This window comes from Pogona vitticeps, chromosome 4, assembly GCF_051106095.1.
Source record: "Pogona vitticeps strain Pit_001003342236 chromosome 4, PviZW2.1, whole genome shotgun sequence".
Taxonomy (NCBI): Eukaryota; Metazoa; Chordata; class Lepidosauria; order Squamata; family Agamidae; genus Pogona; species Pogona vitticeps.
This window is the reverse complement of record NC_135786.1, coordinates 71,765,488-71,784,756: the sequence shown is the minus strand read 5'-3', so window position 1 is coordinate 71,784,756 and position 19,269 is coordinate 71,765,488. Positions and strand designations below refer to the sequence as shown.

Below are 19,269 nucleotides of genomic sequence, written 5' to 3'. Positions count from 1 at the left end.
TTGTAAATTTTTAGTGATCCAATAAAGATACTGCCTAGCCATTATGGATATGTGTTTTTTTGTATCTAATCATGGAGGAAGTTCAGTTCTAAGATATTAAAGTTGCATGAGAGTGCAGTGATGCTTTCGTGCAACAGAGGAAATCAACATTTTACAAGGTAATTTCAAAAATGGGGGCAGACCAAACAAATGTTGTAACTTTGAAACTGGGCTGTGGATCAGCACTACATTTTGTACAGTTGTAGCAGACAGTATGCTCTTGCTCTGTGCCAAATTTAAGGCAAAGGATTTTCAAGTTATGATTTTTTTTAAAGTAAAACTGTTCAGAAATAGGTGACCCAAATGACTCCAGATGTCAAAGATCAAATAAATTGAGAATACCAATCTTGTTTATCTTGAAAGAGAATGGTTGGCTTCACCAACTTTTTCCCCTTTGGAGAGAATTCAGGCTGCATGGATTGAAATATTGATCGTCCTTTCAAAAGAGAAAAAAAGCCACATTTTAACAAGACTGTGCATGCAAGGTACAGCTTTGCCAGGAGGAGCTAAATAAAATGAAACACTGTATACATTCATAGGCAGAAGATATTTGGTGAGAAACCTCACAGAAACAGACTGAAAAGAGAGATTTTCTTTAAATGGTAAAAAACAACCAACCAACCAAAACAGGTTTGGTTTAAAGAAAGTAATGGAGTGGAAGTCCTCCAGAAAGAGGTACATTTTGCTATGTATCCTTAGAGAATCAGCATACAATTTTGCAAGACATATTTAAAGTATTTCCACCTAACTTAGAAACGCAGATAGCTAACTTTTTATGTCCTGCCTCACCAAACAGGCTTATCAGAATCATGCTTTCAAGGGAATTATGCTTCTGGTTGTAAAAATGGAGACACACACAAACAAAAGAAAATATATTTAAAAATTAAATACAAGTACAGGTATTAAAAATATTTTAAAAGCTCCAAAGATGCTATGTGCCCCCCTCACCGAGCAATACTGCATGTTCAGCTGAGATCTTGCAAACTAACAGCTGTGGCTTCCTTCATCAACCCATCTCATCACCAGAGGACAAATGACTCTGAATTTAATATTGTGTGGTACTCAGGACTTGGTTAGGGATGTGAATGTCACTGGGCTGCTAGAGAATAGTGACCATGCTACAATCTCTTTTGCCATGTATGTTGTGGGGAGAGTGTCAAGCAAATCTGACAGAAAGACCCTTGATTTCAGAAGAGCAGACTTCCCTCAAATGAGGAAACTAGCTAGAAAGAAGTTGAAAGGGAAGGTAAAAAGAATCCAATCTCTCCAGAGTGCATGGTGCCTGTTTAAAACAATGGTAGTAGAGGCCCAGCATAAGTGTATACTGCAAGGAAAGAAGGGCTCAGCTAAGTCCAAGAGTGTGCCAGCATGGTTACCGAGTGTAGTTGGAGAGGTTTGTAAATGGAAATCCTTCCCAAATGAGAAAAATAAATAGGAACGCAAACTCTGGCAAAAAAAAAAAAAAGTAAGAAGATGATATAAAAGGCAAAGAAAGACATTGAAGAAGGTGTGGCTAGCAATATAAAGGGGAATAATAAAAGCTTATTTAAATATGTTAGAAGGCCCTCTGGATGGTGAGGGAGGAAAAGGGGAGGTAAGGGGGACTTGGAGGTTGCAGAGAAATTAAATGGTCCAGGGAAGATGGTGGAAAGCCTCATCCAAAATAAAATCTTAAAACACAGAGAAGAACAACTTTTGCTAAGGAAAAATCAGCATGGCTTCTGGAAGGGTAAGTCCTGCCTCACAAACATTTTAGAAATCAATAGACTTATTTTCCATTGAGGGTACAGATTTTAGATTGCAATCCTATACCTACTTACTTTGAAGTAAATCTCACCGAACACAGGGGGACTTACTTATGAGTATATAGATTGCTGTAAAAATATCTAAACATGCAGTGTGCCTCCACAATAAAATGCATTTTTAAAAAATTTCCTAGTCTCAAAGTCTCCCTATAAATGTGTATAGGTGTGCGAGAGAGAGAGAGAGAGAGAGAGAGGACGAAATAGTAGTAGTAATCTGATCTCTATGACACAAGAAATCCTAGAATCAGAATTGGACAAATATGGTAGTAAAGGACTGAATAATAATGTCATGTCAAGTCAATTCTGACTTATGGTGACCCTTTCCAGGATTTTTCAGATAGACAGTACTCATAATGGTTAACTGCTCCCTTCTTCTGGGGGGTGCCCTGGGATTATGCAGCTTGCCCAAGGCTACACAGTCTGGCTCTACTCCTGGGAAGCACAGTGAAGAACTGAACTCCCAACCTTTGACTTCCTAACTCATTGAGCTGTTCAGCCAGCTATATTAAGGTCTGAAACCGCAGAAGAAGAAAAGAGACTCATTCCTGAAAGGAGATACATCTATGTCAAGTATGAAGCTTGAAAAATGTTACTTTTTTGTACTACCACTCTTAAGATTTTTGGATCTGTAGTCCAAAGAAAGGAGAGGAACATTTCTAAGCTCTGTTCAAGTGCCAGATTGTCCCCCACTCCACTTTGTTTTGCTTCTTTATCATTCCTAAATCCTTCCATCCCCATTTTCCCCAGCTATACTTCTGAATGGCATTGGCTTCCCTGTAATTCTTTTGCTTTGACAGGCTGAGTTCTTTGCAAACCGGAGTGTTATCAACAGACCTTACTCCTGGGTAAAAAAATAAAGAAAAATCCTCCATCCCACCTTTACAAGTTTTACATAGATAGCTATGGCAGCCTTGATCAATGACTGCCATGGGATTAATAATTGCTCCTTATTTAAATAGTCACATCTTGCACTTCAATATATTTGATACTAGGCAAAGCCTAAGATGATTGATGGAAGACTAATAATGTGATTAAGAGTGGGTTGCTTGAGGTCTACTGTAGGTGGTCTGAGCTTAACAAGCCCAGGACAATGAAAACCAGTCAGCATGAAGTAGTTATAAAAGACTAGAATGGAAAGAATTCCTTTGGATCAGATAAAAGCTCCCTAATTCAAAACTTTAATTAGATTTCTGTAAAAAAAAAAAGAGATTTTGCAAAACAAGGCAGCAACCTAGTGCTACTGCCACACCACAAAAACATCTGTTCAGCATTTCAGGTACTGCTAATTTATAGTGGTTGCCAGTCACCCACTGCCTTCTACTTCTGGGCATTGAGAGAGAGATGAGCGAGTGGACTTCAGATCATGCACTGCAGGCACAGGCTGAATCTAGAAGGTTTCATAAAATCAACTGGCAGGTGTCCTATTGTGAATCCAATTCTATAAGCATCTCCCATGCTAGATCAGCATTGCTATTGTTATATTGTTCAACTTACTGGCACAGCAATTTCATCCTGGTTTATCATTGAATATCTACAACATCCACCAGGGTGGGAGAGAGTCTAATAGTAGCAAAACTTCCATTAAATAATTACTTTGGAAGAGTAACTGAATGTGTGCTGTTATTTAATAAAAGAAATGCCTACTTTTTAAAATTCTGCCACAACACAAGAAGAAGAGGCAGACAAGAGGACTACCCTTTAATAACTCAGATAAACAGGTTATCTGGTCCTGCGATTCCCAAACTTTATTTTCCCCAGGTGTTGTTGGACTATAATTCCCAGAATCCTTCATCGCTCATCATTTTGGCTGGGGCTAGTGGCAACAGCAGTCCATGGGGATTCAAGGTTGGCAACTACTGATCTGGCCCATAGGTTCTGGATCTTTGGCCCTCCAGATATATCGAACTTCCAACTCCCACCATGAGCTGTAGCTTAGATGTCGAAAGCTTGTGAAGGAAGAAAGCTTGAGAACCGCCAATGTAGTCCACGGCTGTAGAAGACAATCACCAGAAGCTGTTTTACCCTATTCTCTACTGTTTTAGGAAATGGTCTTCCTGTGGGCTCTTACTCTTATGTATCCTTACAGGAGTATGTTTGGAATGGAGTAGAATATTGTAGCTTGTACCTCCTTTCCATGGGTCTCTGAGAAGGACATAAGATCTGTATTGATTCATCAAGCATTCCAAAAGCCCTTCCTCAACAGAAAATGCAGATCAGTCAGAGGCTTGCCACCGAAGATTTCCTACCTGGAGATTCCTAGGACTAAATCTGTAAAATTGACAGTGTAAATACTTGCTACCTAGGAACTCATACATTCATAAATTGCACTTCTCACTAAGCTACAGCCCTACTTCAGGGATGGTTTTGCATGGTACAGCGTGTGGAAAAATAGCAAATGTGAAAAAAGCTTCCATGTATATAAAGTGCACATGAAACCTACCAGTACTATATTGTCTTTGTTTCCTGAAAACACGTATTTCTTAATATTTAAAGGAACTGTCAAGTCTTCAGGAGCATTATTGCACTGATATGTTCACAACAGCAAGGGCACTGCAGATTCTGCAACTATGGACATTTTCAGATTTTGGCAGTTGCTGCATTTTCTACAGAATCAAACTGTAGAAGTGGCAACCAGTAACAGCTTAATGGCTACCAGTTGTCAGACAGAGGCTGCAGTCTTCCTCACTTCTGTCTATCACTACCTCCACAGCTCCATCATTTCTACCATTCTCACAACACAACACTACTCCAAATCCTTGCAAAAATAAAGCGAATTCTGCAATTAGAATTACATAAACTGAGCACACCTGCCTACTTCCCTTAATATACACAATGCAGCCTGGCTGCAGAATTTGGTATCGCCACTTTCGGACTTAAGCTCTTCTTGCTGTGTGTCCTGAACTGAACTTTCTGTGCCTCTACTTGACCAAAGAAAGCAAGCTTCTTAATGACACCTGTCAGTGAGCAAGAGCCATGATGAGACTGGCACACATTTCAAAAAAATCCATGGTGTGGCTGCCGAGGCGTGGTGTAACACAGGGTGTGCTCCCGGTCAGGGACCCAGTGAGAGATCCATGTAGCGACTGGCACTCAACAGCAGCTGAATCCAAACTCAGTCTTGGTCTGTGCAAACGAGCGGCAGAACTTGAGCGCTGAGGTGTGGAAGAGCCTGATCTTTGCTCCATGACGTCATCTGAGAAGCAGAAATAGAAAACTGATTTAAAGTATTTCCTCTAATTGACATGAGGCTTGAGCTCCCTCATGTTCATTTCTACATAACACCACGGGAAGTTGCCTTACACAGAATCAAACCAATGGTGCACCTTCTCCAGTTTTTTTCACTCCGACTAGCAATAGTTCTTCAAGCAGAATTTAATCATGCCTGGAAACCCTAGGTATTAGTTGGAACCAGCCTTGGTCCTCTTAGCTTCCAAAATCAAACAAATCGTCTTCTTTTTACTTTGTACCTTAGCTGGAGAAACTTGAGTTTCACTGACTGGAGACACAGTAAAAATTCCCTGCATTATGCCTCTCAGTGATAAGAGCACTGATAACTCTTTGTTCATCCACTTTTAAGGGACTCCACACATATCCTCTTTGGAAAATATTTGGAATATACTGAGTGGTAATATTTCACTCCACAGGGGCCTCAAAGGGACTAAATTGCCTGGCAGCAAGTGGATGTCCATCACGTTGGATGAGGCTTACAGTATGGTAAATGGGTACAGCAGGAAAGGAGAATTTCTGGCCTATAGCCCTATTTTGGGGGGTACCCCTCTCCAAACCTCCTCCTCCTCCTCCCTGAAGGTCTGCACTCTTGAGTATGAAAGGGCTTCTCCCCATGGAGAAGCCCGGAGGATGTAGGGGAGCCTCACAATTATTTCTAGTCACTGTAACTCTGTGACTTTGCAAAGGGAGGAAGCACAAAATAGCAATAGGGGTTGGTGGAATTCAGCTGAAGAGACTGTACTTGCTCACTGTGCTTCTATAATTTTGCCAGGAATCTCACAGCCAGTAAGGGCAAAAGGGAATTTTTGCCACATGAGGCTTACAGAACACTTTGTCCTGGATGCACGTAGAACTTGACTGCAGCCTGGGGCTTAGAAATATTGCAGAGACAGGAGTTGAACTCAAGTGCAAGACCACATCCCCCCTGCTTTAACTTTTTCTTCTTCTTCAGCCAAATGCCTGCATAGGTCTTGTGGTTTTCCTGAGTTCTGTGGTACAAATGGAACTTCTTTTAAAACTAGATACATTGAGTCACTTGGAATTGTCTATCATCAGAAATGGTCTTCACAACACAGCCACCTCCGATGGGAATGTAAGTCTTCCTAAGGCCGTTAAACCACACTTCACCAATCTAGTGTTTTCCAGGTAAAATGGACCATGATTGTCATAATTCCCAGCCAGTATGGCAATTGACCCTGTCACTTTAAAATTATGGGAGTTGTATTCCAACACATATAAAGAGAATCAGGTTGGGGGAAGACTGTGTGAAATCAACACAGTTAATATCAGTTATTAGTTGTTTAGATAGCTGAGTGACTTAGATATTTGGCTGTAGAATCAGAGGTTAGGTGTTTGATTCATCACTGAGCTTTCTGTGAGAAAATCCAGCTTCTGTAGACTTAGTCAAGCTGAACACCCTCAGGGTGCGCCTGAAGAAGGAAACCACTCCTGAGCATGGTATACCTAAGAGACCAGAATAGGACTGCTGTAAGTCAGAACCGACTTGATGTACATAATTATTATTATTAATAGAGGTGATAGTACAGTACAGCCAGAACAACAATTTTCCAGAGTTGAAGTTGTTGTGAAGTAAATTGGATTTTTTTGAAAGCTTAGAAGAGAGCAGAGACCATATCATTTATATGGTATCTTTCTTCAAGCTTGCAATTCATGCTTGCAATTTAATTCCACAATATTTCCTCCTTACCATCAATGCTTTTGAAGTCCAGAAGATAGCTCCGATTGTCAACCTGATAAAGCTGCAAACTCATTTTCACATAATTTCCTGTCACTGGATTCTTTCTACGAACTCGAAGATGATAGGCATTCACCACCTAAAACGTATAATTTGTCTTTTAGTGGAAACAGAATGATAGTGCAGGAAAGTAAGCAACATTTTTGGCGCAAGTGTTGTATGTTAGAAGAAAACATTTTTTTTTGCTTAAACACCAGTGCAATCCTGTAGATTTCTTCTCAAAAGTAAGCCCAACTAAATTCATTGTAGTTTATTTCAGTTCTGTCCATATGTATCTGGCAATGAGTCCTAGGGATCTCCATGGGATCTCCGAGTACAAATGCATTGAACTGCATCTCAACTATCTTAAAACAAACTTCCTTGAACCCTAGATTCAAGAAAAGTACAGAATGTGATTTTTCTCATTCCCAGAGATGCTTTTTATACAAGTATCTTATACACAAAATTGCCCCCCCCTTTCTTTATAATCAACACTTTCATTGCTTATGCCACATATAGGATGCCAATTTAATAAAGTAGGGGGGGAAATGTCCATCTAGCTCACTCAAAGTGCATGTAGGCACAGTTGTGGGATGTGCCAGTAATGGAATCTCCAACACTGCCCCAGTTGCTGATCTTCTTTTTCAAAATAAATCTCTTGTGCTTTGCCAATCATATTCTGCAGTTTTACTTACATGGTTATAGAAGCTTATGCTGAATGATTAATTGGCCACAACTCTAGCCAAGTTTAGTTTTCAGTTGTACCCAATAATGCAAAATATTACTTGAACTATATCTACATATCTATATCTATATATCTACATAAACAGAAATATAAATATGCTGGTAAACAGAGATGATGAAGAAAATTGCTACTCTTATTCAGGCATATCTAGTGCATCAATATCATTGTGGTGTCAGGTGTACACTATCTATGTGTCACAATTTTTAAATACATATATATATATTGTCCTATAAATAATAATAATCATGTGGCATAAAGTCAATTTTGGCCAACAGTGACCATTATCATAGGCTGTCTAATAAGCAGGATTGTGTTTTAGCACAAAAGTAAATCAACACTAAAGAAACTGATATCGGTCACACATATGTACACATCCAAATAACTGTTTTCAGCAACAAATGTATGGCCCTTAAGGTTATGCTAAACAAGCAAACCAGGATGTCCTATAATTAAAGAGCAGCCTTCACAGTTCTTTCCCCCTCTTATGACAGAAGAATTATTCTCAATGAGCAAATGATTGAATAATGTCAAATATACAAATATATACAAATTTGCTTTGTTTCACAATGCATACAGGTCACAGAATTATCCTTTTGGCATTGCATTTGAGATACCTTATTGCAGAATTCTGGCTGCAGTTCTATGCACAGTTACCAAGGGATAAATATAATGGGTCTTATATTTGAAGAAACATGAACTGGATTTATTTTAAAAAGACTAATCTCCTTCTCTTCTTGAATGTTTCAGTGACATTTAAACAACTAAGACACACACAATCCCCAACAAAATGCATAATCACAAAACTACTGGAACAGCGTGGAAAAATTAAAATAAAATGAGCAAAAAACACACAGTAGTTTAAAATTAAATTTTGGATTATATTTTTAAAATGTACATACAATCTAATTTTTCAGTAGTTATTTTCAGTAAACATATATACTGTATCAAATTCAGAATAACAGCTGAGAATATGTTCTGCTGTTTCTTACTCAACATCTGAAAGTGAATCAGAAAAATTCAGGAAAATCTCCTGTTGGATCAACAGGCATCTCACAAATAAAACTAATAAATGGGCTCAAATAATATCCAGTCTTAAATATGGTAGTAAATGAAGTATTTCAGGAACTTGATATGTATATGCTTTAGAACGTAACCCTAACTCTACTGCATTCAATGAGGCTACCAGATACGTATATAAAAGACTGCAGCCCAAGACTTACTTATACATGGTGCAATAGTATGCAATCTGGCAAGTACATTCTGTAGAAAGGTCAGCTGGAAAGCACCACACTCTTTCAAACAGATCTAAGAGAACTGCACTGCAAGGTTTTATCTGGCCACGTGACTCCTTGAAGCCATGCATAAATAATAGACAAACTTCTTTTCCTAACAGCTTTTGGGAAGATTAGTTACCTAGAAGAGAATTAACTACTAAAATTAGATATCTGAAAAGCTCCACTATCCCTACAGCTGTGCAAGGAAGAATTATCTCCGCAACCTCAAGCTTAGGCAGCTTAAAAAAGAAGATATGTTCTCATAGGTCAGTAATTAAAAATAGATAGTACTGAAGTACAGTTACATTGCAACCTCACACACATCTATTCAGAATTAAGTCCTATTAGTTCAGTGTGTCTTACTCCCAGGTATATATGCAGAGAATTGCAACTCAATGTTCTAATATTTGCAAAGAGGCTAATATGAAAGTAATAAGCCAATGTAATTACAATTACACTGCTGATATCACTCTGGAATTTTCTAGATGCATAACTTAGTTACCTTTAAAATCTTACAGATTGGAACCAGTTTACCTGAATAAATGCTTAACTGCCCATGCTCTACGCTTGTCATCAGAGGTCCTATTCCAAGTGTCACTGCTGTCACAAGCCAGGTGAACGTGACTGTGGAGAGGGCCATCTCAGCTGTGGCACCTCACCTGACTCTCTCCCTAGGGGTTAATTTATTGCTTTTCAGTACCTAAACAGGGGACAGGGAAGAAGCCTTCCTGGAGAATATTAGGACTGTGAACACATTTGGGCATCCCATGGGCAGCAACAGCACCCTACAGGCTGATCCTTCTACTCTGGAAGCATCACTGGATGACTTTCAATATGAATGAAAAAGCCCCTGAAATAAATTGTTTTAGTTCTTCACGACTTCTGATCTTTAACGCAACATGATGAAATGATGCTCATGGTTTCATCATTTTAAATGTTCTCATGTTTGCCATTCACTTTATTGTATGGAAATTAAGGCTACTATAGCCACTAGTCAAGATAACAGTATATTACTTCCAGCATTAGATGCAATATGCTCTTGAAGCTGATTGACTAGGAAGATAAATGGGAGACTGCCACTGAACTACTTGGGGGGGGGGGGTTGTGCTTTTCCCAATAAATAGAGAATTTCACAGAAAGCATTAGCACCACAAAACATTGATATTTCTCACCTTCCATTCAAAATCCAGATGTTTCATAGCACGGTACACTTCTGCCATGATATCATAAGGCTTGCTTTGACTCCTTATTCCTAAATGCCACTTGGCTTTTTTCACAGTCAGTGGTTTTGGCTTAGTGGTATTCAGTGCATCCAAGGGACACTTAGCTTTGGGACTATCTGCTACTAGAGGAGGCATCCGTTCTGGGTGAGGCTTTACTCCAGGGGGGATGTGCATACTGTCATCCATAAAAGAACCAGTAGGAGGGCTGGAAGCGAGGTAGAATTCACTGGCTTGGTTCATGATTCTACGATTATCGATAATAAGGTGATATGCAACTGCGAGCTGGTCTTGAGGGTCTCCGCTGTACAAACTGGTCATCACCTCGGACTCGGTGCATTCAAACTTCTCACAAACCTCCCGCACAGCATCATCGTCAATGACATTGGCATCATAAGAAGGATCTTCTGGAAACAAGTAACTGGGCAGATCTTCTTTGAACCACTCATGTTCACTAGAAGAACAAGTGTCACTCTGCTAAGTAATTAGATTATTTGACAACATCCTAAATCTGATATGTCACAAAAGAGAAAATGTTGAATGCTAATGACTGCTGAGGTATACTTGTTTAAATATTTTAATTTCAAATAACTGAGATTTTGCCTCAATGGTTCAATGATAAATTCCTGAATATGACTAGGAATTTTAAGAAATACTTCTGCTACTGATTTCTAGAACACTGCAAGATTAAAAATAAGCAGGAAGAATTAAGCCTAGAAGGTATAAAGATTCATTAACAGTAAAAACAACTGACCCTACTCCTTATTCAATATCCCAACCACAAACTCTGAATACACATTGTACCCATGACACAGAGGCAGTGCGGCTTCAGGAAATGGCATATACATATGGATGTCACCACAATAATGCACAATCTGTCTGGGTTAGTATATTTTTCAACATAGTCTGTTCCTCACATCAGCTATACTCCTATTGATATCAGGAGGATATATTGGCTGAGTTCCTGTGATGATCCTACTCTTCCCACCTCAGAGAAATGTTGACAGGTGGCATTATGGGATTTTTGGCATCAAAATTACCGTATGTCTTTGATGGTTGCTCGTTTGAGTGGGTCAACCTGCAGCATATGCATGAGTAGGGTGGCGACTGAACGGTTGAGGTATTCAGGAATGTAGAAGACGCCTCCACGAATTTTTTTAAAAAGGGTTGGAACATGTTCATCATCAAACGGAAGAGTCCCACAAAGAAGCGCATAGAGAATAACACCACAGCTCCAGATATCAACCTCTGGACCAGCATACAATCTGAACAAAAGGAATATATTGTTAAACAATTCCTCAAGGAAATACATGCATTGCAGAGTGAAAGCATGTCCTGGGGAGCTCAGAGCAGAAGGGCAGTACAATGCTAAACATTTCAGTACAATGCTAAACATTTCAAGAATAGTAGATGAAAGAACTGATTATAATATTCCCCCTGATTGTTTAAACCTTCTTGTGCAGAGCCTGTCTGTCATTCTAGAACTAACCAAACTTCTCTCTCTCTCTCTCTCTCTCTCTCTCTGTGTGTGTGTGTGTGTGTGTGTGTGTGTGTGTCTTGATCTGTCTCCCCCACATTCTCCAAATTTCTCTACAACATTCTTTGGCATGCCTGCACTTTCAAGAATTTATTTCTTAGAAATGCCCATTCCCTTTTTTTTTTTGTCTTGATCCAGTGAATGGAAATGTTTCTGCCTGAGTCCTCTTTGTGCCACAGTTTCTTGTTCAAAGCTAAACTGTACAAGAAACAGGAGAGGATGCTGTCATATGTAAATGGCCATGTAAACAAATATGTAAATAACCACAAACCACTCAGCTATTAGCATTAATACCACTCAGTTTTTTTTAAAAATCAAAGTGCTATTGACTTGTTTCATGTTCTACCTTCCTGATATGACTTCTGGTGCTGCATAGTTTGGAGAGCCACAGCTGGTTCGCAGGAATTCACCATCAGACATCATGTTGGACAGTCCTAAAAAAGAAGTCTTTCACATATTGAGGTCCCCAGATGAAGCTACAGTTAACAAGCATTGGATACAGCTTAAAGGAAAGGACTAACGGATAGCAAGGAAAACAAAGGGAAAGCAATATGGAATAATAAAGTTGGGGGAGGGAGAGTTCCTGAAATTGCACCACAATATCTGCTTGAGAAATAATTTATCATGGGGCAGAAAGTTTTTCACTGTAAACATTTTTCCCATATTGGAACCTACTGTTTATTTGTATGAGTGCATCTTGCTTTACCCTTCAGTAATTGTCACTCAGACAGCTTACAAAGTACAAAAGGTACAAAAGCAATAATCATTAAAAGACATTTACAGCAGTAAAAAAAACAAAAAAACAGCAATCAAATGATCCCTAAAATAAACAAATAAATGAATAAACAAACAAATAAACAAAGCAACAATTTGCTTAATTTAAGTAAGACATCTAAGGCAAGCACAAAATAAATAAAATTAAGGCTAGCTTCCTAAAGTTTCTTATCAGTTTTTCTTTTTTGAGCATCCGGTGTCTCATCTTTCCACAGGCTTCTATATACTAGGTTACTCAAGAGCAGGAGCTGGGAGTAAGCTCTGTGCAGAGATACTGGGAAAGAAGGAATCTCCTGAGGCTTCAGAGCTCATTGACCTTATGTTTCAGGACCTGATACGGCACATTGACGTGTATTTAGCTTGAAGCTGATCAGTGTCCCTCTGCACCCTGACCTCTCTACTTCATGTACCAAAATCATGGCCAGTGAGATGGAGAAATTATCCTGTTTGAAGACCATTGGAATGACAGGAAAACAATCACAAAAAGTAACTGAACATTGAGAAGAAACACTAACAAGTGCAAGCCCACATCTTAAAAATTTGATATATGATTTTTATATACGTATATATTGACACTGTGACCACTCTAACTGGGAAGATCTCCACTCTAGAAAAGCCAATAATGTGGTTCTCACTGAGGGGGTAAGCCTGTTTGGACTGCACAATTTTTTTGTACCATTTTCAGTTGTAGATAAGAGTTCACATGACTGGATGCTCCTTCATACATATTCTTTTAAAAAAATGTGATGTCAAGGAAATAGCTAGACTGAGACTCTCAAGCCTGAAATTTAGCTTTTCAAATAATGGTTGGAATCCTGTTGTTTGGTGTCATAACTCACAGTAGAATAGGCCCACAATCAGTGGGGATTTGGTGAGTTGACTTTTTTCCTTCCATTGATTCAAAAGGGCTTATTCTTGTAACCTACTTTATCGTAAAAAAATTGCTACTAGAGTAGCCCCATTTGAATCAATGGAACTTACATAGGAGCTGGCTCATTAAATCTCCACTGATTCAATGGGCCGACTCGTGTGCCACATTATGCCAAGCAACAGGATTTCAACAGGGAGGGGTGGGTGAGAAAGAATTAGGGTTAGGAAGGAATGTTCAGTCATACATGGTCTCCTGCTTTTACAGGACGATGAGAGCGAGGTCAATGTCTTCATCCACTAAGGCAGTGGTGTCCAACCTTGGCCCTCCAGATGTTCTTGGACTTCAGCTCCCAGAAGCTTTCACCACCACCTCTGCTGGCCAAGATTTCTGGGAGTTGAAGTCCAAGAACATCTGGAGGGCCAAGGTTGGGGACCACTGCACTAAGGTTTTTGCAATGGCATAGAACTGGTTATGGCCATTAAAAATGACTGAGTTCTTTTGAAGGAGGTTAGCCCTGTACAGTCCAGCAAGCGGCTTATAGCCAGTTACATTTCTGAAATACTGTTCGGGTCACATACCAAAATCAGCTATCTTGGCATTCATGTGTGCATCCAGCAGCACATTCTCTGGTTTCAGATCTCTGTGAACCACCATATGCCGATGACAATAATCTACAGCTGACAGAATTTGCTGAAAAAGACGCCTGGCTTCAGGCTCTTCCACCTACAGAAATGTAAAGGAATGGGGAAAAAACCCACTCATATTATTTTTTTCTAATAGGACATTCACAAAAGCAAGATGCACTTCCTTAACGAATCACAAGAGACAGAATTATTGTAAGCAACACTAAAGCAAACAGAAAAGTACCTCCCAAGGAAATATTCATGGCACTATTTTCTTAAAGCTGTCAAATAATCAAAGCTTGTCAAAAATTTTAATGTGCTGCTTTGTCCAAGCACTTAAAAAATTCTCTCTCATAGGCTGCAGCTTCCGTTAGTTGTTTTTCCAAAGTTCTCTACAACAGGGAGAAATTAATGTGAGCTTGTCCTTTCCTCAAAAACATTTTTTCTGCCCCTTTACTATCCCCTCACCCAAAAAACACAGATACCAGAGGCTTCAAAAGGAAGAATCATGCTTCGTTATCTCGTATTTCAGAACCTAGAATCAGTGTTGGGGCTAGCATATTTGGACACCTGCCAAAACCCTTATCTTGCCAGGAGAGGCCCTATGAATGGTTTGGCCCTTAACTGTTCTTCACTGCTGGTTTTGCTTCCTCTCTCAGCCTCTGATCTAGTGTGACAGGGTGGGATGGGAGCATGATGGAGGCAAAGATGAAGATCAGTAGCTTCTGCCATCTGCTCACTTGCCATGTCTCTCCCAGGCAAGCGAACAGGCACCAGCAATGCCAGTGAGGAAGAGGAGGAGGAAGAGGCCCAGTGAGACCATTTTACTTGCATCCATCAAATAAAATAGACAGTTGTGGGCAAGGTACTTCTCCATGGATGGATGGATCTACAATAGACTCAAGTGGGAATGTACCAAAGTGTTCAGATATAAGTTATGGGAAGAAGTTTTCATAAGCTCTGGCTTCTGTATTTCATTTTCCTTGTCTTTCATACACACAAGGAAGCCTTGTGTTACACTTAATTACACTTTGATGCTTGCCTGTTTCAGCTAACTACACTTACAACAATTTATAGTTCCTTGAGTCCATGTATCACAGAGAACTGTCATTAGTCCTAAAATAAGAGTGAGAGTTTTCAATGTATTCCTTTCAAGTGTGGAGGAGAAAAGGTAGCTGAAAGCACCTAGACTTGACTCTTCTGCTACACTAAACAATTTTTCTATTTATAGGAAGGGTTTAGTTTAGTTTGTTCCCTAACTTACAAGAATGTTCACAACTGCCATTCTCCAGCTGTTATGTGGAATGGTTCAGAATAGATGGTACAGGAGAAGATGGAAGAGTGCTGTGGTAGAATGGACTGAACCATTTCAGGCTGCAGTTCTAGGATATTGTTATTTCAAATAGGAAAACAAAATGCATGTCTCTACAAGAATCAACTCATTTAGCAAGCAACAGACTAGAACCTTTCTTCCGGATGCACTTCAGTTTTTATATTTGCAGGGGCACACTTTTTTGCCCTTGGAGAAATATTAAAAAAAAATGGCGTGTCCCTTCCAAGCTCCGATATAATCTACAAGATTTCCAAAGCTTTTGTGAAGTTCATAACATATAGCAGGGAACATTTCTGTTTTGCCAATGGCTTTCTAAAAGTCAAAGGAAAAACAGAAATGAAATTTGCAAAACAGAGTAATGGGAATCACACTGTTTCTTTTTACTGCTTTTGCAGAGGATTTGCATTCCAAATATAAACATCCATATACAGTTCCACGGAAGAAAAATTAGAAAAAATATGAGCAAGAGAAACAAATGTCCCATAATCAAGCATTCATTGTGCCAACTGGTTGTAAAATTTACATTTGTAAAGACAAGCTTTTGTCTTCTTTTTGAACCCAAACTCTTACCTAAATTTAAGGAAATGTAAGGACTCATTGTCCATTTGCAGTAACAGGACTAAACTGATAATTATCACTAAATGGTATGGCAACAAGAAGTGAATGCTCGTTGTTGAAATGTTAATTGTACAGGTTTTGCAACACTTCACTACTATTGCAGGCACACATGCTGGAACTAGTTAATGCTGAATTGCTATAACCAAATCCTCTTTTATTGTTTGGAGGTTTTAACAGAGAAGCACAGCTATTGCATACCCTTGACTGAAGAAGGGTACATTCCTTCTATCTGGGATGGCCATCCTCTTCTGCTGAGCATGCAGCTTGGGGAGGGATGCACATGAAGTGATGAAAGAGGAAGGGGACACCCACTGAGCCATTAGGATAAGCTGAATCAACTCTGGTAATCAATGGAGTGAGAGATGTAACAGCCAGATCACCCTCACATCTAATCCTCTTTACTTTCTTCTTTCTGTTGGACTGAAGTCAGTGGAAACACTCTGAAGCAGACACGAGAAAAATTACTTTGTTGGACTAGGGTTTCCAGAATGCTATATCCAACATGGCCAGCTTCCATGTGTACTGAAACCTGCAGTCCAGAAAAGTAACTTTTCTCATGTGCTGTCCAAAATAAAAATACAAAGATATAAGTATAGATCAGCAAGAGGCATTGCTACTGGTTACTGCCTACATCTCTTAATTTTAAAAAAATGATATGTAATTTGAATCACAAAATATCAGCTGAAAGTTTGCATTGTAAAACTAGAAACAGCTGCAAATAACAATAGCAGCAGCAATCCTATAATGGTGTTACACCAGCTGCAAGCTATTCCAGATGAGAAGAGCTATTTTTGGCCTTAATAACCTTAAAAGAGTCCTATTTAGCAAAACCAGTCTACTTTTTAATACCATTCTCCCTCTGCTACATGCATTTATCTCTACTTCATAAAGTCACTTACACGTCCATGTTTACAGATGTAATCAAATAATTCCCCACCAGACACATATTCCATTACCATAAAAAAATCCGTTGGTGTGCTGATGACCTGGTACCTGTTAAAAATGGGGCAAAAATGATTAGTAAAAACCAAAAAAGAAAAGAAAAAGAAAAAAACCCCACAAACTTAAGACCCCTTACTAATCTAATGCAACTGTACTGCACATTATTGTTATTTTCGGCACAAATATTGATCTCATTTTTATTATACAAGTATAATTTTTTCCTGGGCTTTGTTAAATGAGTCTGTCTAATTTTTTTTCCTCCCTTAAGCCTGTTTTATCCGTTGGAATCCTTCCTCAATGAGCCTTCGTCATTTAAGCAAGCCTTTGGAAATTACTTTACAGAACAGTGAATGATATGATGAAACCACTGAGCAAAGATTGGATGACAATTTGAGACCAAGAGCATCAACTCTAGTTCAGTTATAGATGGTTTCAGGGTGTCAATATAGTCATTTCTCCCTAAAGTAACTTTCCAAGTTCTAATAGGACTAACTTTCACTTTGACAAGGATGTTCAAATATATTTTAAAAACAATTCTGAAACTTCCAACAACAAAAGAAAACAAAGACATCCAAGTACGAGAGTCAAAAACCTTTGATACATAGGTCTGCACCCCTCAGTGATGGACTCCTATGATAAGCCCCAAACATTTTTTTAAAACACTTTTTAAAAAGGACTCTACATGGTCCCAGCAACTCTCCCCTGCAACAAAAATCCCAAAGCTTTTACATTTTTAAAATATGGAGGAACATTTCCAGTAATCACCTCTCCAATTTTGGTAGGGGAAAAAACGGAGTGGTGGGAATCACTGGTCTGCCATCCAAGAGGCTGGCACATGTGCTCTCCAGACTTTTGAAAGTTTGCTCACTCCTGCTTTAGTGGAAATCTTTTGTATGAAAACAAGGACTGTTGCTCATAAAACACAAATGGTTAATTAAGGAGATTAGCGTTATAGAAACTCTAGAGTGTGTACTAGCACCATGCTAAAGGCAGAGATGTTTTATTCACAAGAATAAAGAGTACTCCTTCTCACCCAGCTGCTACTTTACTTCAAGTAGTGTCACCCCATCCATCTTCACAAGTCTGTGAAGTAAGAACTACTATTCCTATTTACAAGTGTAAGTCTGGTCTGAGGACATAAATGGGTGCAGGACAACGATTTCTTCACTATGGCACATTCCCTGGTATACAAACACGAGAATGGCTTGCTTCTCCAAAAGTGTGAGAGGAACACAAAAATCACACCTAATTCCCAAACTTGCCCAATCATCGGGAATCATCGGGAAGTGTGTAACCTGAACCTGAGGAGAGTCATCCCACAGTGGTGGGACGAAGACCTACTCTCCTGCTCAGGTCACAAACTGAGAATTATGCAGCAGATTCTCCTATAAAATCCAGAAATTTACAACAAATCTATGCCAATGTTTCCCTCTATTAGTCAATGAGCAAAGAGTATAATGTAGCCTTTCCAAAAAAAACCTATCACAAACCTGAAAATGGCCGGGAGAACAATTATTTTATCATCCCTTCTCATTAATCTGACAGCAACCAACTAATTGAATCCCGATAAGGATCCAATTTAGTGTGGTAAAGAAATAGTGAAATGAAAATCCTAAGTACTAGGAAGTATGCTGAACTAGATTTGCAGAAGTTCATTCAGAAAGGAAGTGCTTATAAATGATATGACTCTGGAAAATCTTATTAGACATATTACTCTGGAAAATCTTAATAGCATGCCAACAATACAGAGATGCCTAATGGAACCCATACTTCACAAAACATATACATCAGGTGCACCTAAAGAAACTGTAACAGCAATACTTACAACTTAATAATATGTGGGTGCCGGAAAAGCTTTAGGTTTTGTATTTCTCGTTTGATCTTTCCAACCACATCCAAACTACGAATTCTTTGCCTATTTAAAATTTTGACTGCTACTTTATGTCCTGTCAGCTGATGTTCTCCAACTAAATAAAGAGAAAAGTTCTGTGTTAACTGGAAGACAAATTACTCTTTAGTCAACATAATTACAATTGCAGAAATGGAATGTATATTGATTATGTAATAGACAGGACAATCGCATGCATGTCTTTTCAGAAATAGATCCCTCTGTGTTCAGTTGGTCTTACTTCCCCATAAACGTGTATAGGGCTGGAGTCAAAGTCTGTGCAATTCTATACTCTAAAACATGGGAAGAATCTTGACTGAATTCAGTAAAAGACTATAGAAACAACAATGTATGAAATCATTTTTGGAACATTTTGGCTCATTCCTCACCCATTAATCCTTCCGTAGGTTACATCATTCAAATTAAAAAAGTACATTTGTTTCCTCAGATATGCAATATATACTGACTATAAGAATAAAAACAGCAATGATAACATTCATTATCAAGAATTGGCCATTGTGCCAATGACATCTCACTGCTTAAGATCTTCAGAAGCCACAAACATACTTTCTGTCTTTACTGTGGTTAAAATGGAAATAAGGAGCTAGATCCTACAGCAATGGGGAACGTAATGGTA

The 19,269-nt window shown here is 38.9% G+C and overlaps 1 protein-coding gene across 6 annotated transcripts in view; it reads right to left on the bottom strand.

The window, feature by feature from the left end:
• Nucleotides 1-452: 452 nt before the first annotated feature.
• Nucleotides 453-19,269, bottom strand: part of PRKAA2 (protein kinase AMP-activated catalytic subunit alpha 2) — a 29,359-nt gene continuing 10,542 nt past the window's right edge. For 3 of the 6 annotated variants that reach the window (XM_072997670.2, XM_020789874.3, XM_072997671.2), the window contains exons 2-9: nt 18,570-18,711; nt 16,702-16,795; nt 13,807-13,951; nt 11,930-12,017; nt 11,087-11,311; nt 9,999-10,500; nt 6,781-6,907; nt 453-5,037 (exon numbers count right to left, since the gene is read on the bottom strand). In XM_072997670.2, the coding sequence (XP_072853771.2) occupies nt 4,802-5,037; nt 6,781-6,907; nt 9,999-10,500; nt 11,087-11,311; nt 11,930-12,017; nt 13,807-13,951; nt 16,702-16,795; nt 18,570-18,711 (1,559 nt within the window). In that variant the 3' untranslated portion in view covers nt 453-4,801. Of the gene's footprint in view, nt 5,038-6,780; nt 6,908-9,998; nt 10,501-11,086; nt 11,312-11,929; nt 12,031-13,806; nt 13,952-16,701; nt 16,796-18,569; nt 18,771-19,269 lie in introns of those variants that run through there. The other 3 variants (XM_072997674.2, XM_078392914.1, XM_078392915.1) reach the window with 3 other exon arrangements.